Source organism: Scleropages formosus, chromosome 15 (genome assembly GCF_900964775.1).
Source record: "Scleropages formosus chromosome 15, fSclFor1.1, whole genome shotgun sequence".
In the NCBI taxonomy this organism is placed as follows: Eukaryota; Metazoa; Chordata; class Actinopteri; order Osteoglossiformes; family Osteoglossidae; genus Scleropages; species Scleropages formosus.
Genome location: NC_041820.1, coordinates 8,923,258 through 8,938,060, shown reverse-complemented (window position 1 = coordinate 8,938,060; position 14,803 = coordinate 8,923,258). Strand labels below are relative to the sequence as shown.

The 14,803-nt window shown below is 44.9% G+C and overlaps 1 protein-coding gene across 4 annotated transcripts in view; it reads right to left on the bottom strand.

The window, feature by feature from the left end:
- LOC108918055 (kelch-like protein 29) overlaps positions 1–14,803 on the bottom strand; it is a 125,283-nt gene that overhangs the window by 81,971 nt on the left and 28,509 nt on the right. For all 4 annotated transcript variants that reach the window (XM_018725004.2, XM_029258234.1, XM_029258235.1 and 1 more), the window contains exon 2: positions 1,132–1,408. In XM_018725004.2, coding sequence (XP_018580520.2) covers positions 1,132–1,383 — 252 coding nt within the window. In that variant the 5' untranslated portion in view covers positions 1,384–1,408. The remainder of the gene's footprint in view (positions 1–1,131; positions 1,409–14,803) is intronic.

Genomic DNA, 14,803 nt, shown 5'->3' with positions numbered 1-14,803 from the left:
CGCACCGCACATACCGACAGCGAAGTACTTCCTTAATGAGCACAGCACACCATCGCTTCAGCATTCCTCCATTTGACACCCACAACTGAGACCCTTAGCGTTTCTGCCAGATCCAACTGTGGTATGTGTGACCCTTTACCACAGTTTGTATGCTTGTAACACGTGTCCGCTTTTATAGTCTCGTACGATACTAACAACACTTTTCAAACATTACTGTTGCTGTAGCTTCCAGCAGTTTCCTTTGGGATTAATTAGGTCCTTATTTGCTTATATATAATCATATCATATCTATATAACAGGGGGTGCGGTGGTGCAGCGGGTTTGGCTGGGTCCTGCTCTCTGGTGGGTCTGGGGTTCGAGTCCCGCTTGGGGTGCCTTGCGATGGACTGGCGTCCTACCCTGGGTGTGTCCCCTCCAGCCTTACGCCGTGTTAGGCTCCGGTTCACTGTTACCCCACTCAGGACAAGCAGTTTCAGCCTGTGTGTGTGTGTGTGTATATTATATTATATATATATCACATACCGGTTTAAACATTAAAAAAAAAAAAAAAAAAAAAAAAAAACGGAGCCACACACCATGAGATTGTCATAAAAGGTTCTACAATTAACAAAGTAATAGCTGATATAAATGTTACTACATAATGAATACATAAGACACAAACTACAACCCAGAAAAAGTGTTGAAGTGAAATTAATAAAATTATAAGACTACAAAGATGGTTGTCAATCAATTTCATTTTTGGTCACAGCAGCAAAATACCAATCTTAGCAATACAGTATATGATATCTGAGTGAAATTCATTTTCTGGAGGCATGCACAGAATTGCTCTCCTTTTTGTCTTATAAAAACACACGTGAATGCAGTTGAAGTTACTTCCACAAAACTCATTCCCAACCTCCTCTTTATGCACATCCTTCTGTTCTCTGCTCATTCCCTTTCCGACCACTTAAGTGGCTTCAACCGCATAGACGCATAAACCCTAAAAATACTGAAATCAAACATTTATTTTGCTATCAAGCATGGCAAAATATATTAGCTTTCAAACCTCAGCCCACCCCACTTTACCTCCTTTTACATTATTAGAAAAAGAAACACTGGAATTTGAGATTTAGAAGCACTGGAAAAGAATACCTTGGTGGTGGAAGCAGTGGAGGCGGGGCCAACGCGCTTGCAGGCCAGGTCGTTGTTGGAGGTGGTCATGGCGACGGAGACAGGGGTGGGGAGCAGGGACGAGATCACCGGCAGTGGGAGGAGCCCTGGGCGGCTGCAGCTGCCGGTTGTGTTGCAGTTGGCGCTGATGGCGCTGTTGGAGCCGGGGGCCCGTTCCCGCCGCTCCCACCCGCCGCGGTAGTCCCTCTCGAAGCGGTTGTGGTGCCGAGACATCTCCTCAATGAGAGCAGGAGCTTGGCTGCAAACGCGGAAGAAATTAACACTGAAACCCATCTGCGGAGCTACTGGCTAGAAACAAGACGCCCACCCAATATATTTACATTTATTAATTTAGCTGATGCTTTTCACTAAAGCAACTTACAGCGTTAGTCTACCTACACTTATTTACCCATTTATACAGCTGGTTAATGTTACTGGAGTAATTTTAGGGGGAGTACCATGCTCAGGGGTACTACAACCACAGGTGGGGATTGAACCTGCAACTTTCGGATCCAAGGGCAACAGCTCTAACCACTACACTACCAGCTGTCTCATACAGAGCACATATGACATTGTAGGGCCGTGGTGGCGCAGCAGGTTTGGCCAGTGCCCGCTGCGTGGCGGGTCTGGGGTTCAAGCCCTGCTTGGGGTGTCTTCTGATGGACTGGCGTCCTATCCTGGGCGCGTCCCCCCTGCGTTGCCGGGTTAGGCCGCGGCCCCGATCGGAACGAGCGGTTCTTGACATTCGTTGGGTGGTTGGCACATTAAGGTACCTCGTCCACTTGGCAAACTCAAAAAAAAAAAAAAAAAAAGGACCTGCTGTGTTCTTGTACATTACCACTCATGGTTTACAGCTCTGACTTCGATGTTCGAGGGTCAACGTCGAGCCAATTTAATTTGCTCTTGGTTCGTTCGCCCACCCGATGCGTTTTAATGCCACTAAACCTGAGCCACTTCATCGGAAAAGAAGAGCGGAGTGACCGGCGTCGAAGGCAGAAGGTGACCGGCTGATGTGAAGAGCAAACCTGGAGCGAAAGCGAGACGGACAATATACCGGGGCTGCACCGTTATCAAACGGCTGCGCTAATACATTTAACGGCGACGAGGCGTGGCAAATGAAGACCTGTACATATTTGCATTATAATTATTCTCATGAAGCGCTTCAATGTGCAGCATGCATACTAACGGAATAATATATTCATTACACCCTTAGTCTTTCAAAGTGTAAGTGTTTATCTACGACTGAAGAAGAACTAATTATTCCAGCTGGAGACCGGTAAGAACTCGATTGCACAAAATTCATCCCTTTTCGTGTCTGCGATTTTCCCGCCTGGCTATTTCAGATACACGGAGGATGCTGATATACAGGGATATCCATGTATTCGGCTAGAGAACAAATTTAGCCACGGCTGCACGGCGGCACGGCCCGGAGCGCCGGCGTCCCACGGTCGCCGGGTCGTGGGTTTATGTCCGGCTCGGTCTGTGAGGCGCTTTGCATGTTCTCTTCATTTTTGGGTGGGTTTCCTCCAGGTGCTCTGGTTTCTTCCCACCGTCCAAAGGCATGCGTTTCAGGTGAATAACTGACTCTAAACTGCCGTGGTGCGTGTAGCATGCGCAAATGAGTGTGTCATTGCCTTGTGATGGTCTGGGGTCCCATCCAGAGTGTACCCCGCACTTTTCCGGGAGAGGCTCCAGACCACCGTGACCCTATACTGGACAAGTGCTTGGCAAAAATAATGGGTTTTTCTTTTTTTTCTTTTTTACATTTTTGTAAAAAACCTTTTTTTTTTTAAAAAAAAAAAAAAAAAAAAAAAAAAACCCTGAATATGCGAGAATAACAAAACAAGGCTTTACGTGTCAAAGTCTTAATTTAGCGTGAGGGAATACATTCAAATGCAGACTTATTTGATAATTATAATTACATTGATAATGATGATGCCACCTAATTGCTAAGCTCTGCGCACTTGTACTGGAGCTGCTGCCAAGAAGCAGCCGTGCAAACAGCATAGAGAACATTCCTCCAGTGCCGTCGAGAGGCGATGACTGCGTCTGGGTCTCTTCCAAAGCGTCCGCAACGCGCTTTGCCACGTTTCAATTTATTGCGCGGGATTTAATATCCCGCATCATTCCTTACGGGTCAATTTATCTGTTCGCCATGTCTGGAAGGACTCTGACAAAGGCAAACATTTACATTTGGTTCTGTCCTTGATGTTAAGGGGAGAGCGTATAGAGCTGGGGAAAGGAGGGCTGATGCCGTGCGTTCGCTTTTACACTCAAGATGTACTGTAATCATCTGAAGGGATGCTATAAATACGATAAAGTGCACTTAATCCAGCAGGAGCCTGAACGCTACTAAAAAGGGAGCGCTGGCAGTCTTCTCTGAAGGAAGGAGATCGTTGCCCAAATAGATGCATTGTTTCAGTATATTCAGAAACGGGAGCACTTGGACTTACAGGATATTAAAATTGCTTTGGGTCTTGGTTTTTAAGCCGGCAAACGGTTCAACTAGAATCAAGTGGTAAGATAAACTTTATTGAATGAGGGGTTTAATGGAAATTACTATTATTACCATTATTCGCTCATTTAGCCGGGTCTTAAGAGTGGCTTCCTGGACTAATTTCCTCTTATTTGTGGAAAAATTAAGGAAAAAGAAATTCCATTTATTTTTTAAAAAAAAAAAAAAAAAAAAAAAAACCTTAAGATGTTCCCTTATATAATCTCATTAAAAACTTGAGTGAATGTTCATATTGCATTAACCACTTCAGATTCATTGCCTCGAAGAAAAAAAATATATTAAGCTCCTTTTGTTGCTTGCAATTTTACCGTGCTGGATTTCTTTCTTTTAAATTGGAGTAATTCAGGGTGCTCAAGGGTGGTGATGCAGGGCCCTTCCGCACCTCTGGGTTACAGGGCTGTGCCTTTAACCGCTACATCGCCTGCAGCGCCAGGATTTGTGTCCTTCTCCACATTTACATTTAGCACAAGATTCACTGTGCATCACCCACACCGCTGAGTGTGTGTGCACTGCAGATGTGTGACTCACACACCATCCGAGATATCCGCCATACGGGCGCCCGCTGAAACCCTCGTCATTCGCACTCCGCAGATCAGTGCATGGAAATAAATGGCTGGATTACAAAACCTGCATCCGACGCCGTACCATCTAATGACCGTCACATGTACCCCCCCCCCCTTTGTTTACACCAGAACACAACGGCGTACAGTACTTAACGTGCCTCGACCAGGTGAGGTGGCCATCTGCATACGCCCTGCAATTTGCTTTCGACGACAGCCTCGTGTGATCGTGCACGATTTTAGGTCAAGGTCTGTTTACACGCGATAATTTGTTTTCTATGTCCGAAATTAAATTGGCATTTCCTTCCAATCGTCTCGTTCAGAAGTCATTAAACAAAACAGTTGTTCATTATCTTAGACTCTGACCTACAGCGGTTCATTATTTTCAAACTGTGAAAGCAAAAAAAAAAAAAAAAAAAAAAAAAAATCCCAGCACGCCTCAGCACTTAGCAATGGTGCATATAAATACAACTGTGTTTAAATTAATGAAAAGAAAAAAATACATAGAGTCCATACTCAACTAGCAAGCCGAGTTAATTTGCATTTTGAAATGCATATCACTGGGTGAGTGATTTCAGTCCACGGTAATGGACAAACATCTTGATCAGAGAGATGTTTTCGGTCAACAGTGCGCAAGCTGACAGTTCTTTCGAGCAGGAAACGTCCGGCATGACTGCAGGTGCGATTTGGAAATGGCAGAATCCACCACGAGCTGCTGCCTTTGGACCCAAAAGTGGCAGGTTTCAGTCTCACCTCCGGCTACAGTACCCTTGAGCGAGGTACTTACCTTAAATTGCTCCAGTAAAATTCCCCAGTTATATAATGGGTAAATAACTGTAAGGAGCTCAACACCGTATGTCACTTTAGAAAAAAAGTGTCAGCTAAATGAATAAATGTACAAAAATGGTACATTTTAAAGTAAAAACCACTAGACTAAGTGCGTTTGGCATCTTATGACACGGAAAGGAGTCTTACTGTGATCTGCAGCTCATCAATATATTGAATGAGAGAAAAATGAAAATTCATTACGCCGACAGCCTCCTGTATGGCGGTTGGCAGGAGAGCGCCACATATAGAACCCCATGCTAACTTTATCAGTCTTGTATATTAATGGAGTAACATTTCACTTTTCTCTCTGTTCCGCTAATGGGACTGAGGCTTTATAATCTGATTTCATTACTGAAAAGCAAAAAAAAGAAAAAGAAAAAAAAACACAACAGCAGGCAGTTTGAAAAGTAAGATTAATTAATGCATCTGATGTCAAAACGCAATTTACCTACTTTAATGAGATAGATTTATTTAACAGATGTGGCTCTACTTCAGTTAAACTCTGTTCAAATAATTACATCTATGTTGGGTCACAAATTACCTTAAGGGGCCTAAATATAAAAAAAAAAATGGATATTCCACTCCTGCAGTGTGTATATCCATCTGTTGATGTGCTGCACTCGCTGTATTTTTCTCTGAGATATAGGCTGTTTTGGAGAAAAGCATCTGCTAAATGAATAAATGCAATATAATGTAAATGCATTATGCACATGCATTAACAGATACATCCACCAAAAAACCGTAAGGGTAACAGCCCATTCCAAACCATGTATATTTTGTCGCTCATCTGCGAGCAGACGGTGGCGGCATTTTTTCAGCCACCAGAGACGAGGCATTAGCGAGAGCGGCGTTACACGCATCCCCCAGCCTCCCCCACCCTCTATTTTCATGGGAAATAAAACCGCAAAGTCAGCCCTTTCGCCGAATCCAGACACAGCATCTTGGACGCCGAAACCAAACCGATCGATAAAGTCAGCTTTCCGCAAGCCGTTAAAGACCTGCTCCATGCGTGGTCCCGACCCGTACACATCACGGAGTTAAGCAGCTTCACTTCACAGGGACGATGTGCTCAGAAAGATATTAATTATTGTTGATCGACGCCTTTGTCCGAAGGGTCTTACACAGGTTTGTACACATTTACCTGAAACTTTTTGCCTTGCGACTTACAACTATTTATCGAATTGGGTAGTTTTGCTAGAGCAATTCAGGGGTAAGTACCTTTTGCAACGGTACTACAGCTAGAGGTGGGAATGGAACCTACACCCTTTGGGTCTGAAGGCAACAGCTGTAACCACTACACTACCAGCTGCCCCTGTACAGTAATTATACCACTGTAAAGTAAGCCACTAACAAAGACCAGTTCCTATTAAGTACTTGGAACAAGGGTGCTATTAGAGGAGCACGGGTTCGAACGCAGGTATGTGAATGCAAAGTGAAAGCAGATACACCAGTACCAGAGGGCGTCTGGCCCGTTACGGCACAGCTTTGTCGTAACACAAGCTAGGGAGTGAAACATAGTATCCGGTAGATCCATGTCCTTCACAAGCTGTTGCTGTTTTTAGTGGACGTGAGCACATCACGGCCTTCTTCTGCCTTTTCAAACCTGACAAGAGCAAAATTATACATCGCGCGTTGGAATTTGACTAACCTGCTCCGGGTAGACGGGACACGGCCGCATTTTAAATTGCAACGTTTCAGCTCAAGAAGTGCGTACTGCTGGAAAGTGACATTGACAAATCACGCGCCTCGCGTCAGCCGTACCGAGCGACGGCAACTTCCGCTTAGCAATTTTTACGCGGCCGCGACTTAGAGCCGCCGCGCCGGAACCTCCGAGTTGCAGCAACGCGACCGTTTTAAGACGAGCTGCCAGCGAACGTAGCACCGCAAGGGCCACCTTCTTCCAGGCAGTGATTAAAACTCGAGTTGATCTGGAGGGAAATTGTTGGAAGGAGAGTCGCACGGTGCCGTCTCGCACTCCCGGGGCTGTGCTCGGACGTGGGTTCAAATCCAGCCCGGTTCGCATGCACGTCAATCCTGTGTTTATGTGGGGTTCCTCGCAAACACATGTTTCTGATAGATCAGTGACTCTGAACTGCCTGTAATGGGTGTGTGTGTGTGTGTGTTGTGTGTGTGTGTGTGAGAGAGAGACTGCCCTGCGATGGACTGGCTCTGGACCACCGTGACCATGTATCGGCCAAGAGGTTATTGATAATGAATGAATGGATTATTGTAAGGAAATTCATCTTACAGCACTGCCACTATAAAAGGGGGCAGAAACCAAGCCCAGAAAGACAGCGGAGCTCTGATGTTTGGCTTGAGCCCATCATGACCACAGAAATTATTCAGAGCGGCCAGCATATTTCACACACCACGCAGCAGCACTTTTAATATGAGTGCTACAGTGTTATAAATAATGTTCTGTGGAGTTGCCACTGCAGATGCTTGATGCACGGATGATTTAGACCAGATTCCGAACCCTGGCTCCACGTACCTCAAGGGAGGGATATGATTTCTCGTCGGCGGGTGTATGACATACATTTTTACAAGGAAAAGATATATCGGTCGGGTACCGAATATGACATATGTCACCACAGAGAGTTACAGCTAACAAGGAGCCTGAGAGGATCATTCAAAGGAGGAGCTAACAGCTACTGATCTGGACTGGCAAAGACAAGACTTAAAGGGCAGCACGGAGGCGCGGGGCGGGGGGGGTAGCACGGGTACCTCACAGCTCCTGGGTTGTTCAGTTACATGCGGGTTTTGAACCCATATCAGCCTGCGTGGAGTTTGTATGCTCTCCCTGTGTTCACATGAGTTTCTGCTAAGTGCTCTGGTTTCCTCCCACAGTCCAATGACATGTGTCTCAGGTGAACTGGTGCCTGTAAATTGCCTGTAGTGTGCGTGCATGGTGCTCAGTTGTGTAGATGGGTAGATCGCAGTAAGTAATGATATCGGGCACTCTAGTAAGTATGTGGCACTGTAAGTCATCCTAGACAAAGGATCCAGTTAAGTACAAATCAAATGCTTTTAGGAAGACTTCACTTTCCTGCTACCAGTGAAATCACCGCCACTTCTCAAGTTCAAAAACCATAGTATTTTATAAACTTTAATTTTGGTAATTACATTTTGCATTCGAGTCCCTTTTTTCTTTAGAAGAAAAAAAACAGAAGAAAAATGTGAAGTAAATTAAATATGCAATCGAATAAAGAGTGTTTCATTTAAACCTGTGACTATGAATACCCATCGAAGTCCTCCAGGCGGAAGCCACCCTATACACACAAACACACACGTGAGCCCCTACAGTCCTGGGGTTTTGTATCGGCGCCCACTCCTCGCTTCAAACACAAGGTATGTGGTAATCGGTGGCAGGACGCCACCGGGAGACCGCCGCTCAGCCCGACCGCTGAATAGCAGCATGCCAGAATCCTCCTGTTACCAAACAGGGCTACCAGGGAGAGGGCGGGGGTTTAAAAAAAAAAAAAAGCCTTATCCATTATTGAATTCATTGGTACGCTTTTCAAACAACACAAGCGCAAATTAACGAAAACTACAGGATTGACGCGTGGACATTAAAGAGTGTCCTTTGACACAACGCATTACGCTAAAAGCATCCTATTTCCAGTTAAAGGCTACCACTAAATGCTGCCGAAAACAAAGAGCTGCACTGTGGAGAGAACGCGATGCGGCGGATAACCCCCCCCCACCTCCCACGTAAAACACCCCTAACCCACAGAAACCTGCCTTGTAATATATTTCACTGCAATATACAGCGCTGCTGAAAAGTTTGAGCAAGCTTGCCGGACACTCCTCTGTGCATACAAATATTGCCCGGGCGAGCGTACATTTTTCACCAGTACCCTAAATACAGAGTTTACCTTTCCGCACAGCTGTGAAAAATATCCGTTTCAGCCAATCACACGTTTGGTAAGAGTTGAAGTAGCTGGGAATTATTTTGGGCAGGTGGCATTCAAGCAGATGACTCTAATGAACCTTTAGTTGGGTCTCAGTTACCTTCTCACACCCATGACTGCTCATCATCTTACACACTAAAGAAATGACACCCATATATTACATTTAACTGGCGCTTTTCTCCAAAGCAACTTAGTGCTGAGGTTACAATTATTTACCCATTTATACAGCTGGGTAAATTTTTTTTAACTGGAGCATTTTAGGGTAAGTGCCTTGCTCAAAGGTACTATAACTAGAAGGGGGCTCAAACCTGCAACCTTTGGGTCCAAAGGCAGGAGTTCTAACCACTACTCTACCAGCTGTCCCATATATACTCTATTCATATACTACTGGAACAGGAAAGAAGGATCTGAGCAAATGTAAGATGTAAAAGCTGCAAAAATAGAGAAAATTGGAAAGGGGGTAAATACTTTTTCACATCACTATAACCTGTACTTGGATATAACCTCACACTGCTGTTCTCCTCTGTAACGCCTCATCGTATTGATGTTAATACATGGCTACTGAGTGCATTACCCTGTCTATGTAGTGACTTCACAAGCGATGAGACCGTCGCCGCGCTTTGGGCGCAACATTAAAAGACTGGATCATCTCGAAAAAAGACGGCAACGCTTTGAAAGTCGAAGGAAAAACGAGACGAGGACGAGCGGCAGCCAGATGGATGGAGTCGATGGCACGGGACGCACCCCTTTCAACACTAAGGACTCAAGCGGAGGACAAGTGTTTATGCGGTGGCCAAGAGTCGACACTGACTCCGCAGCACTTCGCGGCGCCGACGCTCTTTGACTGGTAAAGGCGGCCATACCCTTGTAAAGATAACAGCCTTCACATAAATAAATCAAAGCTTTCGCAAACACAAGAGCATCTAGACTAATTTCCTAAAAATCCAGGTATGCGTTCAGATGGGCTGCCTGTGTACGGAAGCTATGGCAACAGACCCACTCGTTGTTCTCCCCCGCCCTCTCCAATCTGAAATGAGTCACCGCGACATCTCTTTAGACCGTACCGAGCTTCCGCCGTTGCCGATCGGTCCTGTATCACGCATTTGCGCTGGCTAAGAGTCGTCAGCGTTTTCTAAACCGCCATATAATTGGCTTGATTGTACTGAACTTGTATTGAACTGCCCTGTATCAATAGCTTTAGGGTACTGCGGGGATAGCGGATTGTAATGCTAATTACCGCACTTTGTAATTAGGATGTAATCGGCGCTTAAATCCTCATGTTTCATAAATGGCCCTCGGTGATAGGCTCTGCCGCATCGCCGCTCCCGCGCTCCGAACCGGTGACCTTTCCGTCTCAGCTCGACTTCCCGAGCAGTCATGTACCCCTCAGCCCTAGCTGTGACACGGGAGCTCAGGGGAGAGATAACCTGCCACCTGCGCCCTCGCTTGATTTATCATTACCGCGTACTGACGACGCATTTGTTTTTTACGTTCGTTCGTCCGTTGTCATTAAACGCCCGTCCGACGCGGGGTCGCAGCGGTCTGGAGCCTTTCCCGGAAGCATATGTGCATGAGGCAGGGCACATGCCGAGCAAGACCTTATACCACTGCAGGGAAATTTGAGTCTCTCTTTCCCTTTCTCACACACACACACACACACACACACACACACACACACACACACACACACACAGGGCAATGAAATGCACATATTTGGACTATGAAAGGAAATCAGAAAACCTGGAAGGAAGCTACTCCAACGTGGGAAGAGAATACAAACTCAACAAAGACTCAAGATTCAAACCTACATCTGAACCCACAGCTGAGGAGGAGATGTGAGGAACCAGCACAACCTGCTGTGCCAGACTTTATTATGATTATTATTATTATGTTAGTTCGCTGAACCATTAACACAAAAACTTAAAATTCAGTGTCTATTTATACAGCATGGTAGTTCACTAGACCAACTGCAGTTAAGTGCCACGCATGGGGGTACAGCAGCCTCCCGGTTACTGAGCTGGACACGTTCGGCCTGCAGGTTCAAACCGTAAACCATCACGTCACCCGGACGTCACCTGGAGCATTTATGTTCACGACCACAGTTGCGACCTCAGCTTTGAGCCTTTCAGCGCCAAAACTCTCTCCTCGACTTGACAGGGGTACCCCTGCTGACTTCAGATCTCAGAACTGTCATCCTCCAGTCTGCGCGTACCCAAGGCGTGCATAAACCGTCTGCCACGTCCAGTTACACTCAGCCTTTGGCTTTAATAATCTCTAACAAACTGCGACCGGCACATACGGCTGCGCTTTCTCCAAGCCAGGGGAAGCATCTTCGCTTAATTCCATCCATCTTGCGAACCGTTTCGCCGCAGCCTGCCAGAGCAGCCTTTAATATGTAGCAGGTGTTTTTTGCGAAGGCGTAAAGAGCGCTACGCCTGTCACTTCAGTGCTGCCTGCCTCTGCAAACTGCTGAGGATAGAAGCGTAAATGAGCATATGGTTACTAATCAGTGGTCTTTATGAAACTATCAAAATGGCCCTACAGTACCCATTACTGTCGTACCCTTGACGATCCACCCGACAGGTCTCTCAAGGGTCGGAAATTATTTCCAAACGCAAGGAAAGTTCGAGGCATTTTAATATACTCTCCAATATTATGCCTCCATAAGGCAGAGGGCTGTCAGAATTGAAATTGTCCCCAGTGTCCACCAGATCGGTCACTGCTGAAAACACTTTAATTCGACATTTTCTGATGCAAGCACTCAAAAAAAAAAAACACAACTGTATTTCTTAATTCAGCTAAAGCATCAAACTGCCTTTACATACATTCACAGAGCACTCCCACATGACTACTTCACTCTGAACATGGAACTAATTTGTTGATTTTCTATCCTCCATTTGTAGGAACAAATCCCAAAACAGACTTGCAACATCACGAAACAGGCTATAGCATTTCCAGTGTAAAACTGCATATAAAACAAAAAAATTACTTCATAGCACTAATAAAATCTTGCAAGAATGATTTTCCTGGATGGATTCTCCCAAGATGAGAAAATAACAGTGCAAACACAACACTACATCTTTATGCAATATGGCTTCTGTGGGCAAGACAATTTTGTAAATTCCCATGGTCCACTGAATCAGTAAAACCACTTAATTAAACTTCCTTCTGTAAAATGCGCTTCTTGAGTCATGTCCCTGAGACGGACAGCATATTCTGTCTAAATCCAGTCTAGTACCCACAGGTTTGGACTGCGATGGATAACTGGTGCATAAGAGACTTTCTAGCACAGCTGGATACCATTAAAACTAGAGCTCCGAAAATTCAAGGTTTTTCCATGCAATGCGACGCAATAAGCAAACACCCAAAATGAACAGACAGATGAAAAACAAAAATAGCACCCATAGCGATGGCTTTTATAGAGCCTTTGCGTCAAATACCAAATTCCTCTGCGAGTTAATCCACAGTGAAATTGGGCTTTTTAGTAGTAAGCATTTAAAAAAATAAACCTTATCATAAATCCTATTTAACCGTGCATGTTGCTGGTCAAAACTCTAGTAAAGCAAGTCATCCAACAAATATACACCACAGCAAAACATACCTTAATTGGGAAAAATGAGTCAGCAAGTTCCACGCTTGTCTATTGTTAGAATATAAGTGAAACTGGCTTACCATATAATATAGTTTAAAAATACCACATAAAAACAGGAAAGCCATCCAGAAATATAAAATTTCATTGGGCAGTTGGTTGCAATTCGGTGGGATACGAGAAAAGTCTGGATTTTATAGAACTCAGAGGGTCTGATGTGGCGGAACGAGCTCCCTCTATCCCTCAAAAGTGCTGAATCCCTTGCAGAAGGCTCTCAAAACACATCTCTTTCAGACCCATTTTTCTCCTTACCTCCTGACAGTTCCCTAAATTTGTGTCACGCATCTGTCGTGATTATCTTCACATTTCACATCCGAATTCTACAAGCAGCTACTTGTGTAATGCGAGATGGCAAAAACAAACTGTTCTGTGATAATCGTGAACGTATGTAAAGCTCTTTGCCAGTTATGAAATGCACTTTTGCTGCACACCACTTTGGAGAAAAGTTTTTGCAAAATGAATAGATGTAAATGTGAATGTCACAAACACAAACTACACCCCGATCCAGATTCAAAGACTAGCCCTTAAATGTTTGCAACGCAGAACGAGTCAAAATTCAAAAAACACCTTTAATCGGGTGCAAGAGAAAATTTGCAGTAAATATTGCCTACTGTATCAAAATCTGTGACCTGCCCTGTTGGGGATACTCCCTGCAGACTACTGGCATGTCTTCAGAAGACTGACTAATGCAAATGATATTAATGTTCCGAATTATTTTTTAGAAAGGTATGAACGGAATGACTGGATGCATTTGGGAACGATGCTTGTTAGTGCGCCGGCGTAGTTAAAAACTTCCATACATCTGCTATTATTTTTCAACTGCATGCCGACATTGCGCAATCGACAACGTCCCGAAAATGAAAATGAATTTTCGGAAGCATATCGGACTTCAGATTCTCACCACGTGCATGATGTGCGACTACATAAATATGTATTATAGGAACATTAGTCAGACGAGTCTCCAGCTACTGTCTGTCCCTGACGTGCGGTAGACCTGAGGAATGAGTACGCTAAAAGCACTCGGTTTGGAACTGCCTTACTCAACACTCCTTAGGGGAGACATTTCAAGACGTTGTAGATACTTACAAGTTTTATTGTCTCATACTGGTTTGATGAATGGGCTGCCCACTGCGGAAAATGTAGAGAGTTTGCACAGGTGTGGATTCAAGTTTGTTGAGCAACTGTACCTTATGGAGCACTTTGGTAACACAGCAACATCTTCAGTTATGTGCGGCCATTGAAGCGCATCTGTCACGGCAAGTAACCGCTATTTACCTGACACCTTTGTCCAAAGCGGTGCACCGTTGAGCTTGTATACTAAGCTACTTGCAATGATGTACCCATATTACATGGCAAGGTCACTTCACCACATCAATTTGTGGTAAATACCTTGATCAAGTGCATTGCAGCAGGAGAGAGGGTTGGATATCGGGAACTTCAGCTGCAAGGCGCCACCCTGCTGTCAGGTTAAAGTAAAATATACTTGGAATTGGCAGCCTTGATGCAAGGCTTTTTAAAATAAACCTTGTCGTAAGGTAAATGGCACCGCCTCGAAAGTACATACTACAGCTGGTAGAGGATAGAGTTGCTGCCTTTGGACCCAAAAGTCACAGGTTTGAATCTCACCTCCGGCTGTAGTACCCTTGAACACGGTACTTTCCCTAAAATTTCTCCAGTAACAACTACTCAGCTGTATAAATGGGTAAATAATTGTAGGTAGATTGCCATTGTAAGTCGCTTTGGAGAAAAAGCGTCAGTTAAATGAACAAATAAGCAGCGGGGCTGCATAGCTAAGCCGTTAACTGCGGGGAAAACAGTCGATTAGTAGATTCAAGTTCTTCTATTAAAAGCAAAAAAAAAAAAAAACGAACAAACAATATGGCCGAGCGCTCGAGCACTGCTCCGCTTCAAGTGGCCATTAGGACTCTCACATCCCAGCTCGAGGTGGTGGTGGGGGGAAAAACGCAGTAAAAATAAGGGGAAAAAAAAAATCGTTCATCCCACTAGCTCTGGAGCTTAATGGCGTGTCTGAGAATATGATGGGGCAATTCATCCGTGGGACTCAAGGGAGGAGAGGGTTAGCATTAGACGCCAGGGCCGCTGCAGCCACAGGTAAAACATTGCTCTCACAAAGGGCCCTTCGCACGTTACGTGACGCTTCGCTCCACCACATTATTGCCACGGAAATGTT